The following is a 21,500-nucleotide window of genomic DNA, read 5'->3' as shown; positions in this document are numbered from 1 at the left end:
TTTTTCAAGGGAATTCTTGTTCTTTTTGAGCAAGTCTGTTCATGGTGACAATTTAACAAAGAAAAGGAGAAACTGGACGATCACTCGATTATTATTTTTTGGACGTTTCAAGACGACGGATCGGTTACAATTTCATCTCACAAATCACCCAACTGCCAAAGGAAAGGATCAGAAAGTAAGTTGCATTCAATCTTTTGAAATTATTTAAAGTTACTATACTTTAATGATGAGATAATCATTAGTTGTAATTAAGTTGAAATGACACCGCCAAAATCATGAAGGGGAAGATTGTTTTTTCTTTTAATTTTCCATATTTAAAAAAAAATCAAATTATGGTATAAATCATTTCTTTAAATTGGGACCATCTTATTTCCAATATTTTTGTTAATTTTGCAAGAACATCATCATCTGTCGACTTATTTCAATGTTATTTTTTTAATCGGCCATAAATACCACTTGATTTTCATTTCGTAGTGTGTATTTGCCTGTTTGATAAAAGCTATACATGTCACTATTCCATTCATTAACCTGTATTCCCCAAAGATTTATGCTCAGAAGAATATAGAATAGCAATGTGTCTCGTTGGATAAACTTTTGCAATGCGCTCATATTATTTGATTTTGATCTTGTGCCTTAAAGTTCGATGTCTTTCTATATATTTCTTTATATATAAAACCGCTTCTCAAACATAATTTGGGGGCGTTTCATCAATATTTTCGTCCGACAAGTTGTCAGATCTGACAACTTTCCTGGATTCTGATTCTGGTCATGCTGGTTGAGAAGCACTGTTACTATAGTAACTGTCGAATAAAACAGGACTTGTCGGATAAAACGTCTGACAAGTCATTTCATGAAACGCTCCCCAGATATCCAGTCACTGAATGCGTACACTTTAAATTGCAGGGATTGAAAATAATTCCAGATAGAGAGTAGTTAGCATCATTCCGAATCGAATACTGGATTTAGTTCTAATCCTATAAAAATGATTTTTTTTTCAAATCTCAGAGGATTTGAAGTTGAATCCCTAAATATAAAAAATGAATCTTTAGGATTAAAACTAAATCCAGAATTCCTTTGGTCCCTATAAAGTCCACGTGGACTTTTTTTAAATCCCTGCAGTTCAGAGCATAAGATCAGGCTACAGAGATCATGAGTATTTTTGAACTACATGATTATACGAGTATATGTTTAAATATCAATCTTAGACATGTTAGATGTCAGTTGAACTTTGAATTTCTGACGTATTAAGGGGGTGAGTAATATGCCATGATTAAAGAGTGACAAAATAGTAATATTGGCGATGGTATTTGTATCACCATAAAGTATTGATGCAGGGTAAATAGCGGGCAAGGATAGTCCTACAGTAAGGATTCACAATGACCTTTTAACCGCTTTTCCATATTTCAATCTAATGTAATATTGATGGATATAAGTATGACATGTCTGTAAACTATATTGGTGAGTGTCACTTCCATGTTTTCTTCCTGTCTCTTCGTCCACGCATTGCACTCATTCATAACAGGATGAGTCAATCGTTATTTTGTTCAGCACGAAGATGTCTAAAATCAAAACTAAAGTGAGGTTGCCTGGAATAAAATGCAATCAAAAGGTATATGACTGATTTCCTCTTTCATTATCTTTGCTTTTTAAACAGGAAAGTGTTGCACCTTACTTTCAGTTATACCTCCCAGAGCATAGCATTAAGGTTAAGCGGGTGTTGCATCTGGATTTTTAATCATTATAGATAGCACTTTCAATGCCATTCGTACTTTTACCGAATAAATCAGTGGACTCCTCTGATTACTCGAGTTGACAGTACAGGGAATAGTTTCGACAATCGACCACTGCTTATATAAGAAATGTAGGTTTACTTTGGAAAATATTTCATGTGTTGTACATTTAGAACAAGGATCTCTACTGGTGGAATAAGCATATCGCATCACCCCGTGAATATTTTAATTTTTCTCGCACACAATTTGCACTTTTGATCCAGCTTTTACTTCGAAGGGATACAAGTGTAAACTTTATTATTTTAATCTTCTTTATAGTATTGCCAGAATGGAAAAGTTCCGATATGTCTTCTGGTTGGTCGTCATGGCAACGTGTTTAACAATAATTTGTGCAGACGATATGGATGAGGACAAGCTCGAGAACTTTCACGACTACGGTAAGAAAGATACCAATTTCTATTTATGGAAAGTTGACAGATTCTCCATATGATTTCAGAAATAAACGGCATGAACAGTAGAAGAAATCAAGTATTTTGCAAATTTTGATATTTGTGATTGAAAAAAAAATATTTTGAAAGGTAGAGAGTGAGAATGAAATAATGCTGGGTACAAAAACAAAGGGGATGATATTCGAGCTGGGGTTTATATTTAGCCTTCCCCTTTTCATTCTTGTCTCATTTAATATTGTAAAGTTTTTGTGTGTATAATCATGTAGTAAAACATTAATGAAAGGTGATTCTAATGAATCATAAGTCTTTATTAGACTTGGCCACGGCGAGGATAGCTTTTGATTGAAGTAAAATCATTAGGGAGTCATGGAGGAATTCATTAGCTACGATGGCATTTACCTGATAGAGATATTAAAGAAATGTAAAGTTGTAAACCAACAATGTGGCGAGATACTGCATGAAAGAAAATCGATTATTTTTTATCATAATAGAGGGAAGGAAATTTGAATAGCTAGTTACAAAGGTTTCCTGAAAATTCTTGATAAAATTGTACACTCACTCCTTTTCTTTTAGGAATGAAAAATCCACAGGTGAAATGCCCCAGCAAGTGCTGGTCAAACCCTCCAGCCAAGAAAACCATTTGCGCCACCAACGGCAGAACGTATATCTCGTGGTGTTACTTACGCATGAGCGCATGCGCACTACGTCCCGTTGCTGATTGGCAGGTGGCTTACTTGGGACCTTGTGTGCACTCATATGGGTCCGTCAGCTATACATCATCAAGTGTTTACGAGGTGAAACATTCTTACGAGGAGGCTATTCCCCTTGGGCAACTAAAGAGAAAACAGCAACAACAAAGACAAAAAGCTCACTTTGGAGAGGAGGAGGAGGAAGAGGAAGAGGAAGAAGAGGAAGAGGAGGAGGACGAAGAAGAAGGAGACTATTCTTCACCTGGTATGACATTTGCATTGTTTTGCTGAAAAAAAAACTTATCTTTTTTCCCCTTTGTGAAATCGTTATCAATTCGAATTTCATTCATTGCAATTATCGATTAAACTCACTATTTTATCCACTGCTGTAAACTTCCATAGTCTGGAAGTGAATCTTGAACCATCATTGTAATGATGATTGCAATTCGTCCATAGAATCATTAGATCTTTCACACGCTCACTCGAAAGTGTGATTTGAATTCGAATTCCCGAGCGAAGGCGGCATGTGTCCTTGGTGACTTGTCAATCAAAGCACTACATCACAGATACAAAATACGATGAGCGCATGACAGTTGTATCACCTACGGAAGTGCTTGAAAGGTCACGTCAGCTCCGCCCCCAAAAGATGTTTTGGAGGTCAAGCCTTTCACACGCAAAATTCGTATCGTAATTTGAGTGAAACTTAACTGGAATTTACCTCCGGAGTAGAATTTGAACTCGTGATTGTGATTAGCGTTCGTGGTTCTAGTCATGTTCTAGTTTGTTTCACACGCCATGCACGTGCTAAATATTAGTCATTAGCCTTATTTTTTCACTGACATTATCATTTAAATTACGAGTTTTTACCGTGTGAAAGGGCGGTACGTTAACTCTATCCTATCATGACAACTATCGTAATGCTTTCGTAACAATTAAGTATGTTACGTAAAAATTGACACTCGAAACCAAAGCATGCACCCACAAATTCGAAGAATGAAAGCAGTTTAGTTCTAACAAGAAGTAGACATGATTTACCGAAGTTACACCAAATTTCAGAAAATTCCGACCGCGGACATAGTTTGAAAGTGTGACCCATTGAGTGTTTACTGAACATAGCAATTCGAAAAAAAAATCGAGATGTATTCTCTCACAGATTAGTCCATATACTGATGAGAATATATTTTCATTTCAGTTGCAATGGGAGGAAGCGAATCAGAGGGGGAAGAAGCAGAATCGTCACCATTTGTACCTGTTAGTTTTGCAGGTGAGCTAATCTCCACAAAACATAGAGATGTATATAATTATATTATATATATATATTGACAATATAATACATTTCTATGCTTCAAAACATAATTACAAATATATATGAATACTATAGGCAAACCAAAAGAGTTGTATTTTCATAAACTGAAGATCTGCCATTATTGCAATGCAATGCATTGCAAAATTGGCATCTTAAGAAGGAGAAATTATAAAAATTATAATTATAATAACCTATTTCAACTATTTATTCCGACCTGAATCAATAAGTTGTCAATATCCCGAACTTTACAACGTTTCACAATGTCTGTTGTCTCGTGACAACATTCTGTTGTTCATCACGTTGTCAGGTTAATGCGGTGGTGAAAACGGACTACTGTAACCTAACAGTGGTTTGTAACATACTGAGTTCATACAGCCTCTTGTTGAATACTAATAGATGCTAGATTTACTAGTAAATGAGAATTTAAGAAGATCGATTGATGCATTATTATGGAGAATTGGTGATCTGAATCGCTAAATATTTCCCATTCAATTGCAGCCTCCGAATCTGCTGAACCAGAAGAATCCGAAGAACCGGAAGAATCTGAGGAACCTGAAGGTTCGGAACCAGCAGAATCCTCGCCAATGGAACAAGCAGGTATTTTTGATGGTTGTGTATTCCGTTGAAATGAGTCAATGAGACATTTTTACAATTGTATCACACACCTTTCATGCGTTTGACATGATGAAGACAAATGTCTTGAATAACTAATGTACCCATTTGTATTCATTCACAGCCTCTGAATCCGCTGAACCAGAAGAATCAGAGGAACCGGAAGAATCCGAGGAACCAGAAGGTTCTGAACCAGCAGAGTCCTCGCCTCTGGAACAAGCAGGTATTATTTCTGAAGGTTGCATATTCCATTGAAATAATCGAGTTAACATGATTAGCTACACTAACTTGTCTTGTGCCACATACACTCTCAAATATTTGAAATAATGAGGATCAATGTCTTGAATAGATAATTACTTACCATTTATTTATGTCTATTTGCAGCCTCTGAATCTGCTGAACCAGAAGAATCCGAAGAGCCGGAAGAATCCGAGGAGCCGGAAGGCTCTGAACCAGCAGAATCCTCGCCAGTGGAACAAGCAGGTAAACCGAATCTCTAAAGACCTTCTACTTACATGACTGAGTTGAGTTGATCTGAGCTGAGAATAACTGAATGATTGAGTTTGTGATTGGGTAGGTTTCTTTGTCTCACTGAAATAGTTTAAATGGATCAAATCATGCAGTCTCGAGACAACCAGTGATGGTTATATCCTCCACCTTTCTCAGTGAGAAGATGTGATGATCATTATGCTACCTGTACGAATTAAATATCGATTTGGCTGCATGATTACTCTATCGAATGTTTACTCAATCAAAATGAACAATAATAGTTCCCCTTCACATTGATATGATTAACACTTGTGAAATTTGTGTAATTTTTAAAGTAGACTTTAAAGATAAATTCCAGTTTTGGTAACGATCTCAAATGACTTTTTACAGAATCTAATATAATGACCACCCAAGTGTCTGTTTGTATGAATAAAAAATATGTGCCAAAGGATTCTGGAAGAAATTGTGTAATTGCTGAGAAATAAGCAAAATAAGCGCGGATTCGGTCACTTCCGTCGGGTCTTTATTCGAGCAATAAAATACACTGTCCCACGTGTGCCTATCCGTGTTGGTGATCTTCAGTGTGAACGTTTTTCAGCGTATATTTCAAGATTTCACAAAGTTGTCAGTTATGTAACTGTACCAGATCTAGATCCTCGATGATATACTGACAATTAAGCCTGGTTTTACAGACTTTCTCATGAAATCAGTGTTTACTGCAACTACTGGAATTTCTCTTTAATGTGTTTGAACTACAGCTTCTGAATCTGAGGAGCCAGAAGAATCAGAAGAGCCTGAGGAATCAGAACCAGTAGAGTCATCACCAGTAGAACAAGCAGGTATGTCACAGCACCATAAACTCAACACTCAAAAACAAATCAGCAAAAAATGACTAGTCAATAGGGTCAGCTGGGTGCAACTATTATTCTAGTCATATTTGACTATGTTCTAGTCGTATTTACTAGAACATTTCTGACTATTTATGACTAGAATATATGTCAGAAATATGAAAAGACATATTACATGTAGTTGCACCCAGCTGACTACTGGTCTAGTCAATTTGAATGATTTGTTTAGAATTAATTCTGCTTAGACCTTGTGAAATCATGTTATGGTTAGGCACATAGGTTTCCTTATTATCTTAAAGTCATATGGTGATTTAATCAGGGCTTCAAAACCAAGTTGATAGAATCATAACAATGTCTTGTGTGAGGAACGTATGGTTCTCCCGTCCCCCAAGACCAAACAAGATGTTGCAGGATGAAGTGTCATAAAACTAGATACTCGTCAAATGGACTTAATCATGGAGGCAAGAACTTTAAAAATACATAATCAATACATCATTATATCATTTTTAACGTCGCATTCTTTCCTCCGGTCGATTTCACCATACCAGATATTGGGTTCTCTTCAAATTGTCTTGATGCACTTTCTTGCCTTCTCGGTACTTACTCATAATGCACTTTCAAGCCACCCATGTCTCATCAACGAGACTGGCTCCAAATCAGCCGATAATTCGCCATTGGGAAAAACACTGGCTTCGATCGGTCCTGATTCGGTTTCGTTGGTTGTAGCATCACACTCTAGCTGTTGAAACAAATTTTTAATCAGAAATCATATTTATTTTGTAAATAAGCAGCATCCGAGTCAGAGGAGCCAGAAGAATCAGAAGAACCTGAGGAGTCGGAGGGCTCAGAAGGAGCAGAATCATCGCCTGTAGAACAAGCAGGTAAAATGTCGTATTTGACTCTAAAAGATTACAGATTTAACGAGACGAAACGCGTGAAAGATAGTTATACATCATACATTGTCAGAAGAACATTCCTTCATTTCTAAAGAAATCACGAAAATTTACAAAGGATTTTTTCCCTCGAAGCTGAGAGGGCGGAAGAGGGTGAGAGATAGATTTCGTCAACAAAATCAAGCGGTACAAACCCCTCAAGTCAGTTTTGTTATGTCGAACAGATGAGTTGTACAACCTTAAGGAACGTGATATCTAGGTCTAATAGCGTCACCAAAACATAGCAACAGAAGTTGTTTGTATGTAAAATATATCTTGTAAAATTTGTGAAAAAATTGCAACTTGTATATTATGTGTTTTCTTTTGTGATGTAATATCTTATTGGTGTTCTTCAAATAGCGTCAGAGTCAGAAGAGCCAGAAGAATCAGAAGAGCCTGAAGAATCGGAAGCACCCGAATCCTCTCCAGTAGAACACTCGGGTAAGTACTTCCCTTTCAAGGACAAATGATCCCACATTCAAAATTAGGCAATGCATAATTATGATATCCGTCATAACACCTCTCCCCAAAACTAATAATATAAAAATGAAGGAATATATTACACATAATTCCAAAACTGGAAAAGAATAGAATAAAATATAATAATCTATGCAAGCCACTGGTTCAAAGCACATCTTACATAATAGCCTCATGCAAAATTGTGAGCAGTCATTGATCGCATCAGGGATCGCACCCACGCGCAATCACTGAAGGCCTCGATAGCATACCGTATGAACCTTTTGAATATCAATTTATAGAATCCATATCTATACCAAAGCTGGGGGACATTTAAAGTAATGAGAATGACAAGCTCATAAACATAGCCAGTAACTGATGTTGACGAGATCGTCTTTATTGGAACTGCCCCCCTGTCACAAGTGAGGATTCTAATAAAAGTCAGATAAACTCAATGTGTACCAAGTCAAAATTTACAATATATTTCAGTATACAAAAATTCTAATATCAAAATATTTCGTATGATGTAGAATTTGTGCAAATTTATTCTTTTTAAATTTTATTATTGATTGTATTTTTATGTAAATGATTGTAAAGGGTAATTCAATTCGGCTTTTCAGCCGCTATAGAAACCCTTGTTGAAATAAACCCTTTTAAATAAAAAAAAACACCTGTCTCTGAAGTTCAATTTGTCGAACAGATGAAGTTTATAAAAGAGAGAAAAAATAGTAAAATTTCTAAAAATAAAGCCATGTCAAACTATCACTCTGATTCACCGGTTAAAAAAAAACGAAACAAAGGATTCTGTATTGGTCCAATTTATGGTATCAAACTCTCGACCTGCCTCAAAAATACAATATCCCTGAAAAGATCCTACACTGATCTAATCAGTAATTACCAAACTTCAATATGTTAGTGTGTCACACTTCACCAGTATTAATACCTTTCAAACGTATCAATCAATCATTTAACTTTGTTCTATTTCACTTACAATCCCCGGTTACAATCATAACTCTACACAAACATTCCTATGAAAGGATCCTGCATAGACCCACCTTCATAATGTTATCATCACTTATATCTCTAAACTAATATATTTTACTGATCACATTTCAAATATTTTCAAACATCTTCAACATCCGAACTTGAGCGTTTCTCCAAATATATTTTAGCTCAAAAGTCTATACTCTAACATCGAACAATCTTACAAATAAGGATCCAAATTAAAAATAACACTTCTCAATATCATCCGTCGACTGTTCAGCCATCTTCATAATTGTCCGTTATCTCTGATCTCAAATAAATCAGAGTTTCTGATATTCCACTTATTGTCCTTTACAACTTATCTGTCTGGTAGCTTTTTAGACGAAAAAACATCCTTTGAAGTCAGTACTTCGTATCATCGGTCAAAAGTAATTCGCCAATCTCCAAATCGAAAATGTCCTGATTCTGGAAATCATCCAACTGTGGATGATCTATCACGATCTTGGTACCATCTAAAATTAAAGACAAAATCAAGAATCTTTCTACGATATATCCTGACAATAACATCAACTGGAACTCATTTTTGTCTATCATGTCATAATATAATTAATAAAAACTTTTTTGAATTTTTGTAACCTTTTTAAGTATCAAATCACATTCAAGAAAATTCATAAAGTTTGAATTATCTCTCGCATGAACTCGCAAAATACAGATTTTATGATACTTGTATCTTCCTCATAAATGCATATCTACTTTAAAAGGCTCATAAAAAATACATAAACATTTCGACATCTCTCAAAGTTTATGTTTGTTGTTTTTCTTTATAAAATTTGAAGAAATCACAGATTGACTCACCGATGGCTTCTTTAATAAGAAATAAATACAGCATAAATTCTGCTTACAGGCTTCTACCAGTCTCAGCAAATATCAGTCAAAAGGCTGCTTTTTGGTTTAAAGTTGAAAGTTAAACCAAGATGGCAGTTAAAATGGCGACAGCCTCAGACTGTGATTGTGTGCTTCACGAAGTCTAAAGATGCAATGCCAAGAAGATTAATGGAAAGTTACTGGGCTCTCCTCCAAAGTTTCTAATTACCCCCAAAGTATCTCAAGCAGCTGTTAAAAAGAAAGGCTCATTGAGCTCAACTAAAGAGGGCATGTGCAAATTTACTACCCTGGATACAACACACAATAGATAGGCAAATTAACCTATCAAGTTTTAGCAAAATAATCTCTTACACACATCCATGACATATCTCATTCACTTTTCATTGATGCATGGGATCTACTCCTTGTCTGTTAGCAACCTGGCCATGTAGTGAAACTTAGAAGAAAATTATTAAGCTTTGCTGGGAAAAATGAATAAAATGAAATAAATGCATTTTCAATATGACATCCCCTCCCCCTCAGGAAAACAATCGCATTCAGTCACTTTCTGTATCATAGTTTCAAGTCATACATTGTCTCTGTTGTCCTCATTCATCATTCCTGAAGAGAATTTATGATATTTATCATTCTGATCCCTTTCCTTGAAACAGCTTCGGAATCAGAAGAGCCCGAAGAATCTGAAGAGCCAGAAGGTTCCGAAGGAGCAGAATCATCACCAATTGAACATGCAGGTACGTGATGTTCAGGAATCCAGAGACTTCGTTCCAAATCCAAATCATCCTGGGGAATAATTTTCACCCTAGATGGGACCCTTTGACGAAAGTGTTGCAATCAATATCAACTTCAAAAATCAATTGCTACTCCAATATGTATGATTTTCCGACACATGCTTGTACGTGATTCATTCTGCATAGGCCTCAAGTCTGAGGAAAGATGTCAGTTTATTGTCTCACCTGCATAGCAGAGTGAGACTATAGGCGCCGCTTTTCCGACGGCGGCGGCGGCGTCAACATCAAATCTGAACCTAAGGTTAAGTTTTTGAAATGACATCATAACTTATATATGGACCTAGTTTATGAAACTTGGCCATAAGGTTAATCAAGTATTACTGAACATCCTATCAGAGTTTCATGTCACATGACTAAGATCAAAGGTCATTTAGGGTCAATAAACTTAGACCATGTTGGGGGAATCAAAATTAAAATCTTAACCTGAGGTTAAGTTTTTGAAATGTCATCATAACTTAGAAAGTGTATGGACCTAGTTCATTAAACTTGAACATAAGGTTAATCAAGTATCACAAAAGATCCTGCATGAGTTTCACGTCACATGACCAAGGTCAAAGGTCATTTAGGGTTAATGAACTTTGGCCGATTTGTGGGTATCTGTTGAATTACAATCAAAACTTTCAAAGTTTCTGGATCTGATTCATGAAACTTGAACATAATAGTAATCAAGTATCACTGAACATCCTGTGCAAGTTTCAGGTCACATGATCAAGGTCAATGGTCATTTAGGGTCAATGAACTTTTAGCCGAATTAGGGGTATTTGTTGAATTACCATCATAACTTTAAAAGTATGTTGGTCTAGTTCATAAAACTTGGACATAAGGGTAACCAAGTATCACTGAACATCTTGTGCGAGTTATAGTAGTTTTCAAAGTCAGTACTGCTGCTATGTTAAATCGCGTGATGCAGGTGAGACGGCCAGAGGCATTCCACTTGTATAAACTATATGTTGTCATTTGATATAGCCCTAATGACTTTACTAGGATTTGTAAGATAAAAACAAGTTTTCAGTGCTAAAACTGTCATGAAAGCTATATCCAGCACGATTAAGGTTCATAAATGCTCAGACAGATCAATTAGAAACTTGATACTGTAATTTGGTTTTACATTCCTCTTCTTCAGCATCTGAATCAGAAGAGCCTGAGGAATCAGAAGAACCTGAGGAATCAGAAGGAGCCGAGTCCTCGCCAGTAGAACACGCAGGTAAATAAAAGTTGTTCTTTCATCAGATCTTTACACCTGCACTCTTGAAGACTCCCGGGTAATCTTTGAGCCGCACATTATTCATTGGGGTATCACTCCCGTTCCGGTTAAAAAAATAAAACAACAAACAACAATGAACGATGCGACAATTTCAGATCTGGCTAACTTTGTGTCGGTTATTATCGCGGGTCATATTTGACCCGGAACAGAGTGAAACGATGAACTTTTTTTTTTGCTTGTCAATTTTTTTTATATGTGTCCATCACAAAATTTCAGGAGGACACCCCCCTTAAAATGTTTGGCTTCCGCCGCCAATGTTAGTCTGACTCGGGATTTGTCTTTTGTCAGCATCTTGACGGGAGATGGATACATACATTCCCTGAAATTTATATCAACATGATCAATTTCATTTCTCCATTAATCAATCTTATTTCTGCGGCGAATCATGTACCCAAGAATTATTGGGTGCTGGGTTCAATTATGTTTTAGGTTATATGTATATCGAAATGAAATATTGATAAAAAGAATTCAAAGATTTTTATGTTAAATATCAGTGTGGGTTGAATAAAAAAAGAGTACATTTGTTATCAGAGAATTCCGTTGACATGATAGTGTACGTTTTAAAAAAAAATTCAAACGGATTGATATTTTTTATGTTTCTCATTGAAATACAGCATCGGAGTCAGAGGAACCTGAAGAATCGGAAGAGCCCGAAAGCTCAGAACCAGCCGGATCATCTCCTGTCGAACATACAGGTATAATCATGATTTTTTCAAAGAAAATTACAAAGTGTATGTTGCGCACATAAATATTGATATCCAAATTATGTTCCTTTCTTATAGGCCATTTGAAAATTAAATCAATGTCGAGGAGCAATGCAACAACCGCAATTTTCTCCCACTACTTGAAGTTTCATTTAACCCATTAACAATCAAATTCCTATTCATGTAGACTTCATTTTCAACTGCAAACATATACAATGACATGATTTGTCATTATGCAAACGATATAAAGTCAGATCCCATATTCACCTTCTTTGCTATGTTCCAACAGTTATCTAAGTAACAGTCAGAGACTAGCGCTTCACCGCCAATCAAAATCAAGAAAAAGTTGCCAGATCTATAGCAACTTTTCAGACAGCAAATGCTAATGAAATTCTACCAAGACGTTACCTTTGATATGCACAATGTTATAAGAGCATCACTCTGCAACACTTTGAAAAATTATTTACCTGTTGGCATTGGTCAAGATGCGATCATTATGTTTTAATAAATCTTGAATCTCGAAAATTCCAAACCATTCACCGAAGTAAACATTCGAACTTGTAAGAGATCCACGAGGCTCACCTGATAACTGACAATTTACAGTTTACCTTTGATAAAAGTATATTTAATAGTTATACCTTTGTTTGCTCTCCAGGCGAATCTGAATCCGAATCTCCTCAGCCATCTGAATCTGCTGGTAAGTGATTTATTATTAATGACAACAAAATCTATAGAAAGTAAAAAGAATTCGTGCAAAGAATAACACATTGAGCTGCATATCCTTATCTTGATTATAGTTTATTCAAATTTGGAGTGTGATCATTTGAAATAAGAGTAACACAATCAGATTTCCTCGAGTTTCTGAATTGAACAGGAACCGTACCGGGAATCAAACCCATGGCCCTGGGAAGTAAAAATAAGTGCTGAACCCCTTTAGCCATCACGGCTACGACACCCTTACTAGTTTTGGACAAATTAGTGGTATCACCATTGCCTATTCAAAGAGGGCGGTTTTTATCTAGGAAAAGATTTGTTGTGGGGATTATGGTTGTAATAAATCTAGCAAGCAATTATAGTTTCTACTTGATTCAAGAAGTGTTCTTCTATAAGTCCCAAATCCAAAAGACCATCAGTCGATTTCGAAATCCCTATCCCTGCGATCAAGAAGAGACAACGCGAAGATTTACGGATATGACTACGTCACCATAACAGAAATTCGTAACGTTCACAACGCCTTTTTTTCCATTCCGGATGGGAATGACAATAAATTAATGTCGCCAACCATGAACTGCATTATGATGCTATTTCCAAGATGCGGTGTTCATAAATTTGGGTATATCTGCCACGGGGTTTTGTAATTCCTAAATATAGAGTTCAACCCTATATCAAAGACCCTTTTATTTTGTTTCCTTAGAACCTTCTGAAGAAGAAGAAGAGGAAGATGACGATGATGACGAGGATGATGAGGATGATGAGGAAAATGAGTCATCGTTCAGCGAAAGCGTAGGTCCGCATACAAAAAAGCCAGGTAGAGATTATTCATGCTGTGCTTAGGCGAAAGAGAAATGAAATGAAAGAAAAATGACGTGATATTAATGTTTTGATTAATAAGAAAGAGGGGAGTGATACGGCCTATTGATATTGTCTTGTTTCTATTTAAAGTAGAGAGCAACCAGAGAGAGTATTGAGTCATCAATTAAAAATGAAAGTTTTAGTTTGGTCGGTCAGTTTGGCCATAACTGAATAGATTAGAATATGCCTGAAGCCAGCATATCTTTATACAATTAAAAAAATCGTATTTGAAATAGTCACCAAACTATATTCGGAAGGGCAAATGTCTTTGAAAGTGTCATAAAACCAAATACAATTATTTCCATTAAACAATCAATTTTTTGTCTTCGTCTTCGTTGTTTTTACAGTCCCCCATAATCGCACGCCATCTACCACTTCCGCGAAGACCACTACTATCACTACTGCCACCCCAACCACCGTAGCCGTCCAATCCACCACACCCCGTCTTGTTGCCACCACCCAGGAAGGTTGCCAGGTCTTCTGTCCACTCTCCGGAACGAAGGTGTGTACTACAGCGGGTGTCTTCGATAGCGAGTGCCTCTTCAACTTCTTCAAGTGTCTGGGTAAGATCGGCGAGGATGAGGTGGTTCTTTTCGACGGTGAATGCCCGACGACAACAGCACCGAAGATCAAGACACCACTGAAGCCGGATTTGATCACAAAGGCCCCTGTCCTGCCAACGACGGTAAGATCGCGTTTAAGGTACCATGTTCACCGAACACTGTCATGCTCTGGTACAATGATGCAGAGAAGATGGTGGATTTTTTTTTCTTTCTCTTGCAAAGTAAACGTTCACTCCAAGCATGCACAGCTAGGCAACAAGAAGATAAAACATGCAATATTAGGATCACACTAGAATATTTGAGAAGGTGACCCTACCAGATTCAATTTGACAAGGTTTTAATAAATCAGTTATTCAATTCTATATTTCAACAAATGATAACCCTAATCCGAAAACGAAATAAGGTTCGTTGTTCCGAAGGTTCGTTAATCCGAAAACGAAATAAGGTTCGTTGTTCCGAAGGTTCGTTAGTCCGAAAACGAAATAAGGTTCGTTAATTATTTCGTTTTCGGACTAACGAGCCTTCGGAATTACTAACCTCACCTCGTTTTCGGACTAACGAGCCTTCGGAATTACTAACCTCACCTCGTTTTCGGACTAACGAACCTTCGGAAATACGAACCTTTGGAATAACCAAGCTTCGGAATTACGAATGTATGCGATTATAATGATGATGCTAACGAGTGTCATTATTTTGAGAACCACAGAGTAGAGGGGCCGCGAAAGCGGAGGAGGGGCAGGGGGGCTTCAGCCCTCTCCCACTTTTATTCCAAAATCGTGTACAGAAAAGTAAAAATGACCATGTGATTGTGATATTTTGCATGGTCAGCCCCTCCCCCTGATAACCGTTCTGCGGCCCCTGAATTATAACATCGAAAGGAATTGATATTCATAGCAAGTTCCAATCTTTCTTTATAGACAGCGGTTGTTTTCAGGTACCAAATTGAAAAGCCCAGAAAGTTCCCAACGTCACCACTGATCAAATGTAATTCAATTCTTTCAAATCTAACCTTTCCTATCAACAGACAAAAGGACGATGTCCAGGATCATGTCCCATGATAAATGACCCCGTCTGTGCGACCTACACAGCTCTCATGTCTTTCTTCTCGACTCCCGAACCTACCCCCAGCCTCGTCACCTACACCAATGAGTGTGTGTTCCTTCTGCTTCAGTGTCAAGGCAAGATCAGTCCAGATGACATCATCCTGTACCAGGGAATGTGTCTAGCGCCCCCTACGTTACCCGATGTCGATCTCGCTTACCGAGGAACTGCCGGACCCTGAAGAGAACTAAACACTATAATGGTCCTCACCGAGATGTACAAATAATTGGTCTTTCAATCAGTGGTATAACTACTGGCAATCACCAGTGACTTTCTACCTTCTTTGTTATGTTATGTTTTTTATGTGCATGGGACACCTCTAGTGTCATGATCGAACAAACCAAGAAAACTGTTGCTTTATGAATTCATCGATAGATTACACTCGTTCGAGTACCAGCGATGGAAAAGTTGTGACAGACTCAGCTACAAATAGCTTGACTACACTTTTGAACCATGGATATACAGCGGTATACCTAGTGAACATGGTGAATACAAGAATCTGCTTTTGGATGTTTTGGCAAGAGACACATTGGTAAAGACTAAACATAATTATTGGCCAACAAACATGACGGAAGACGAATGGGTGTTCCGTAGAGTTGATCGCAAAGTTGGGCAGAAATTTTCGACGAACCACTTTGCTATCATGGGTATGAAGTGCTAAATGGTGCGTCAATTTGTTTTATACATTAAGCAAATTTGATTACCTTTCTCAACGTTCATCCTAACATGGCATTTACTTTTCTTGACACTTTCGAAGTGCAGGCAGATCTCCTCAGTTGCTATTGTCGCATAGATCGTTACTTATGATTTAGTCACATCAACGAAATCGAATCAAACCGATTGATGGTATGCCATTCGATATCATGCAATAGCTTTGATTGGTCCGGATTCGTTTTTGTTGGTGTGGTGTTTTGATTGACCATTGGGGCTGGCCCCCGTGATTGTAACTCTTATGCAAAACAAAAACCCAACAAAACTGACATGATGAGGCTATTTCCTTTATGTAAGAAGAAATCACATTTTTCTCCCAATATCGTTCTTGTTTTCACGTTCATCACGGTATGTACAGGGGACCGTTTCATGAAAGTAGTCAGCACTGACAAGTTATCTTTCTCCGACAGTTACCATAGTAACAGTCAGAGCCAGTGCCTTTCAGCCAATCAAAACCAAGGATTTCACTGAAATTGTCAGCACTGACAATTTAGTCAGTGCTGACAACTTTCATGAAACACCCACCAGAACTGATCCGTGCGCGTAGTGAGTATAATTCACAGAGGATATGAATTTTAGTATAAATATAAAGTATATTCTAATTGAAAATGTGATCATTTCAAGTTATTTATTGATTGCAGCATATTTTTAAATAGTTTGTATATTACAATATAAATGTTTTTAAATATATGAGAGACTTCCTTGAAACGACATGTCAAAAACACTTGAATTAAAAAATGTATAGCTAAAATACTTTCTTGAAGAAACTTAGTGTCTTTATTTGTATTGACTGGTGAAAATATTATTTCATTTGTTATTCTTAGAAATTTAAAGAACCACAGTTGATTCAATTAGAACATCAAGAAAAATTCAGACAAGTGAAATTTCTTTACATGACATGAGTGAACAGAAAAGTGCATGGGAAGAAATTTCATGTTTATCACATTGGGGACAAAAACACACAAATGATTAAGATGTAAATACATCAGAAATAGAAATAATGAAAGTACTAGAGGCTCTGTCTAAGCTATGATTGTCAAAAGAAAGTCGTACAAGGTAATCATGAGTTAGTCATACCACACCTCCCCTCACCACGAACAAACCAACTGCCATGTTGACAGCCCCCCCCCCCGAGTGCTAGTCAATATCTAACTGCACTGGAATGCATACTAATCAACTATTCTCTGCTTGACAATTGAGGAAAGTCCGGTAAAAAAATGCATCTACATATTAAAACACGAACCACATATACGGTTTTGATATTGACCCGGGGGGTGAGCAGAAGGGGGAGAGGTAGCTGACTATTATTAGTAAATTACAATCAAAAGGAAATGTTACCTTTTTGTTCACGTTTGATGAAACTAGGGGAGGGCGGAATCCCCCCCCCCCCCTGGTTCAGTGGCCCATGATGTAGACTATCATGTGAACAAAGCAGAAATTTCAACAGGCCCTCAAACAGCTCCTACTACTTTGCATATCAATAACTGTTCATTATTATCTGTTTGATGTTGTGTTCCTTGCTTCATAATTACATATTCATACGCGAAATGTCTGAATCAGGCCCATGCCACGCAACTACACCCCTCCTCACCAAATCGAACTGCCCCTTCTTTCATTTTGAATTTAATAAGGATGTCATTTCATGGCTGTTCTATTATCGAAATTAACGCTTGCATTATTCTGTCTAGCTCTAGAGGAAGAGGGGATAGGGGTTGAAGTTATAGTGAGTTAGTGACAGACAAGTCTATTATCCGGGCAGAATCTCCTGTATCACACACCTGAAAAAAAAATCATAATAGCTTGTTCATCACTTTGGAGACACAATTCATGTTACCTTTAAGTTTTGTGAATTATATAAAAATCATGATTTCGTTTTCATGCTCTTTCCTCTGACAAGACTCTATATCCAAGAATTTTGCTAATGAATATAACAATTGTTTGAAACGGCAGTCCACGCCCCCCCCTCCCGAAAAATAAAATACGCAAAAACATGAAAAATACATAGGAACTCTCCATCTTTTTTTTTAAATGAAACATTCAAAACGACATTTACTGTACATTTAATGATCAGACAAAAAGTTCCCATTCACTGAATTTGAACAGAATGAAATATTTCATCATTATATATTAATACTAAAAGTGGCAGAGAATAAAATTATATCAAATGACACGGGGAGCTGTAGTATCCTAGATTATAATATATATATACATACAAGGAATTTTATATTGTAGCTATTTCCTCAACATCAAATGATTGTTTTCAGTGGCTTTTTTCCAGGCTATTTTGATATATATTTTTAGAAGGGGTGTAGGAACACTTAATTAAATTGAAATATTTTCTCAGTTGTACACGGCATGTATAAGGATATTATAGCGCTACATGACCAAGATCACTCCTTCACACTCTAATAGTTTTTTTTCTCCTCACCCTTTTATCTCAATATATGAAAATCATAATGGTCCCTATGGTGCCGCCCTTGTTGGAGGGGACTCAAATGGGGCCCATAGTTTCTTCATAAAGAGGAAGCTGATGAAATAGAATAGTGATCAAAAGTCGAGACTTCTATATTTCATATCATTAGATACAACAAATGCAATGCGTTTTGATACATTCATCTAACAAGATAAGAAATATTTCATACAGTGAAGTACAAAACAAATAGTGAGGTCATCTCATCAATTGAATACCATGTAACAATGTTAATTATGCATAAGTTAGAGTAAAATATGACATACTGTTATTTTCTTGACATTTATAGAGTATTTTTACTCTGTTATTTGGCTAACTAGTCCTCTCTGTTTTCAAATAAGACAGAATATTCATGATTTAAGTTAGGCCTTTAAAATGTAAAGTTCGCTCATAGAAACAAAACAATGGAAGTAGTCCCACTAATCCTTTAGCTTTGCGGAGATACCTAAGATTTCCGAATTTGTCAATGTCTACAATATCAATCAATAATCCTCAAATTTTATTTTTATGCTGCTGGCCTTCATCAGAAGAAACACACGCACGCAAATTATCAACACACGGCTACACCCCACACTCTCACCATCGCATCATTACCTCGAGTCTCGTACCACACATACCCTCTCGCACGCACACACACGCATTCAACACAAATACGGTACGAACGTCCACACACCTTAGTGGACTTACACACACGCGCGCGCGCGCGCACACACACACATACATACAAAAAACTGACACTCTCTCTTTTTTCTTTTACAGACTTTTTCAAAATTGTGATTTTCGTCCGAGATCGACCTTTAACGTCATGAGACGTAATCAATGGAGGGGGGGATGCCTTGCTCGGGGACATAAACGCCAAGATGTGATGATTTGAAGGGAAGTGAAGATATTATTCCCATTCATAATTGCACAAATCACGTGATCTACATTCCACTAGAATAAACACTGTTATCAAAACATGAAAAATGGAAATGCAAATTAATGTTCGGATGTTTAACCTAATTTCCAGTCAGATCCCAGACTATATTCTGTCAATCAATGATGGCGATACCTATGATGTTAAGAAATATTTTTTGAAGGATGGGAAGTGGTGGGAATGGTTCACATTTACAAGATAGATGAAACTGGCAAGCAACCTACGTCAGACTTTCCCTGGATGTAATTCCTTAGAGATGACTCTAATTGTGGTTATCACAACGGGCATACAGATGGGGGCTTGGGGTCCGTGGATCCCCTAAAATTATAAATGAAGGGAAAATATGTGAAATATGTTACGTTATCATTTCTGGATTTTGAATCAAAATCTATCACAAATTCATATAATTTTTTTTTATTAATAAGGTCCTTTTGACACATATGCCATGTCTGGCCTCATTATTTATTTTATTTTTTTTGGGGGGGGCTCAATGTACTACTAGTTTCCATGAATACGATCACAAAACTAAGTATCATGATTTGAATTGAATTTATTTTCCACATTCTCATTAAAAAACATACACGTAAATATAAAAAGCATGATAGAATATGAAACAATCATTATTTCATGTAATAAGCTAAAAATGTATAATGGGGACGAGAAGTCATCAGCACAAGTAATGAATATTCATAATGCCATTCATAAAACTGTTTTGTTTTTCAAAAAATATGTAAAAATTCAATAAAGTAGTTTTTCCTTATCATATTTTGATGAAATTGTCATTTTGCTCAGTAATCAACCCCGAGTATCCCTTTAAACCTCAATAACAGGAAAAACAGGACGCTTGATTTCTATCTCTCTATGTCATGAGAGTGCTGACGTATAAAGAGTTGAGCGGGGGGGGGGGCATTCCTTTGCAAGAATATATACATGTACAGGACATTTTTCCTCTCTATATATAAACCATTCGACTCAAAATTCACTAAAAAAAATTACTATCGCACTTTAATTGTTTCTGAGGTGCAAGGAATCAAGGAATCAAACCACGATATTTCGAAAAGGAACTAACCAATCTTAAAGGTATTTTTTAACTTTGTGAGCAGCCGATTTAAAAAAATCTCAAATCAAGATGAAACATGTATACAAGTGCATGTATTAGAACTAATAAACCCTGAAAACGACCATAATTGAGAATGAAAAGCTAAAACTACAAGGCAAACCCCGATTTTGTAAATAGGCGTCTTATAGACACCTAAATAGTACACATAAGTGTACAGGATGAAATTAAAATGGTGTTTCCGGTCACTTTATATTTCAATTTTTGAAGCACTAAATAATTATATTCGAACGCAACTTTTTTTGGGCTTCATTTTTGTAACATATCACAGACACAGGTGACAAGTGTGACCTTCTAGCTCAGATTTTTAAAAAGTCAAACCAATGTTAACCAATCACTTTAACGCAGCACAGAGAAATGAACTCAAAATAAATACCTTCCTCCTGTGAATTCATAATCTCCTGCATTTTGTGTTGTTACAAAAGAGAGCAAACTGTGTCATCTATCAGAACAAATTCAAATCAGCCTACTAAAACAATGACAATTTCATATAAAATTATTATATGTTCAATATTTCATGTGAAACCAACCATAGGCAATAATTATACTTATCTTTATTAAGAGAAAATGTGGTGTTTCATCGGATGGATCATTTTAAGTTAGACACAGTGGCGTACACAGGATTTTCCACAAGGGGGAGCAAAACCGTCCGCCAAAAAATTTGACAAGCAAAAAAAAGGGTCTTTAAGCTCGTCAGGGGGCAATAAAGATATTCAAGCTCGTCGGGGGGAGGGATACGTCCTTTGCATGGGTTGTGATTCGTCAGGGGGCAGACTGTCCCCCCTGCCCCCCCCCCGTAGGTACGCTAGTGGTTAGACACCCCAACCCCTAACAAAATGTATTACAGGTTAATCAGCTTGATGATAAAATATGCGACATAAAAAACAAATTAACAACTATTTTGAAAATTTCAA

General features: G+C 36.7%; 2 protein-coding genes across 2 annotated transcripts; both read left to right on the top strand.

Moving 5' to 3' along the window:
* The first annotated feature begins 1,597 nt into the window (after positions 1–1,597).
* On the top strand, positions 1,598–4,486 carry LOC121412121 (histone-lysine N-methyltransferase EHMT2-like). The gene is made up of 5 exons (XM_041605027.1): positions 1,598–1,861; positions 2,049–2,167; positions 2,753–3,133; positions 4,061–4,132; positions 4,482–4,486. Exons 2-5 carry the CDS (start codon positions 2,059–2,061, stop codon positions 4,484–4,486), a joined length of 567 nt encoding a protein of 188 aa, XP_041460961.1. The 5' UTR covers positions 1,598–1,861; positions 2,049–2,058.
* A 162-nt stretch (positions 4,487–4,648) lies between these two features.
* Positions 4,649–16,435, top strand: LOC121411688 (cilia- and flagella-associated protein 251-like). Its single transcript, XM_041604514.1, has 11 exons — positions 4,649–4,771; positions 6,034–6,114; positions 6,915–7,004; positions 7,416–7,496; positions 10,031–10,111; positions 11,292–11,372; positions 12,047–12,127; positions 12,792–12,833; positions 13,551–13,664; positions 14,056–14,393; positions 15,296–16,435. The coding sequence occupies exons 1-11, from the start codon at positions 4,759–4,761 to the stop codon at positions 15,551–15,553; spliced, it is 1,260 nt and encodes a 419-aa protein (XP_041460448.1). The 5' UTR covers positions 4,649–4,758; the 3' UTR covers positions 15,554–16,435.
* The last annotated feature ends 5,065 nt before the right edge of the window (positions 16,436–21,500 follow it).

The sequence above is a fragment of the Lytechinus variegatus genome, chromosome 3, assembly GCF_018143015.1.
Source record: "Lytechinus variegatus isolate NC3 chromosome 3, Lvar_3.0, whole genome shotgun sequence".
NCBI classification, from domain to species: Eukaryota; Metazoa; Echinodermata; class Echinoidea; order Temnopleuroida; family Toxopneustidae; genus Lytechinus; species Lytechinus variegatus.
This window is presented reverse-complemented; position numbering and strand designations above follow the sequence as displayed.

Excerpts from the sequence above, each read along its gene's own strand:
- LOC121412121 (XM_041605027.1), top strand. The coding sequence starts at position 2,059 with ATGGAAAAGTTCCGATATGTCTTCTGGTTGGTCGTCATGGCAACGTGT. Across the intron at positions 2,168-2,752 it reads CGAGAACTTTCACGACTACG|GAATGAAAAATCCACAGGTG; the intron begins GTAAGAAAGATA and ends CTTTTCTTTTAG. Across the intron at positions 3,134-4,060 it reads AGGAGACTATTCTTCACCTG|TTGCAATGGGAGGAAGCGAA; the intron begins GTATGACATTTG and ends TTTTCATTTCAG.
- LOC121411688 (XM_041604514.1), top strand. Across the intron at positions 10,112-11,291 it reads ATCACCAATTGAACATGCAG|CATCTGAATCAGAAGAGCCT; the intron begins GTACGTGATGTT and ends CCTCTTCTTCAG. Across the intron at positions 13,665-14,055 it reads TCCGCATACAAAAAAGCCAG|TCCCCCATAATCGCACGCCA; the intron begins GTAGAGATTATT and ends TTGTTTTTACAG.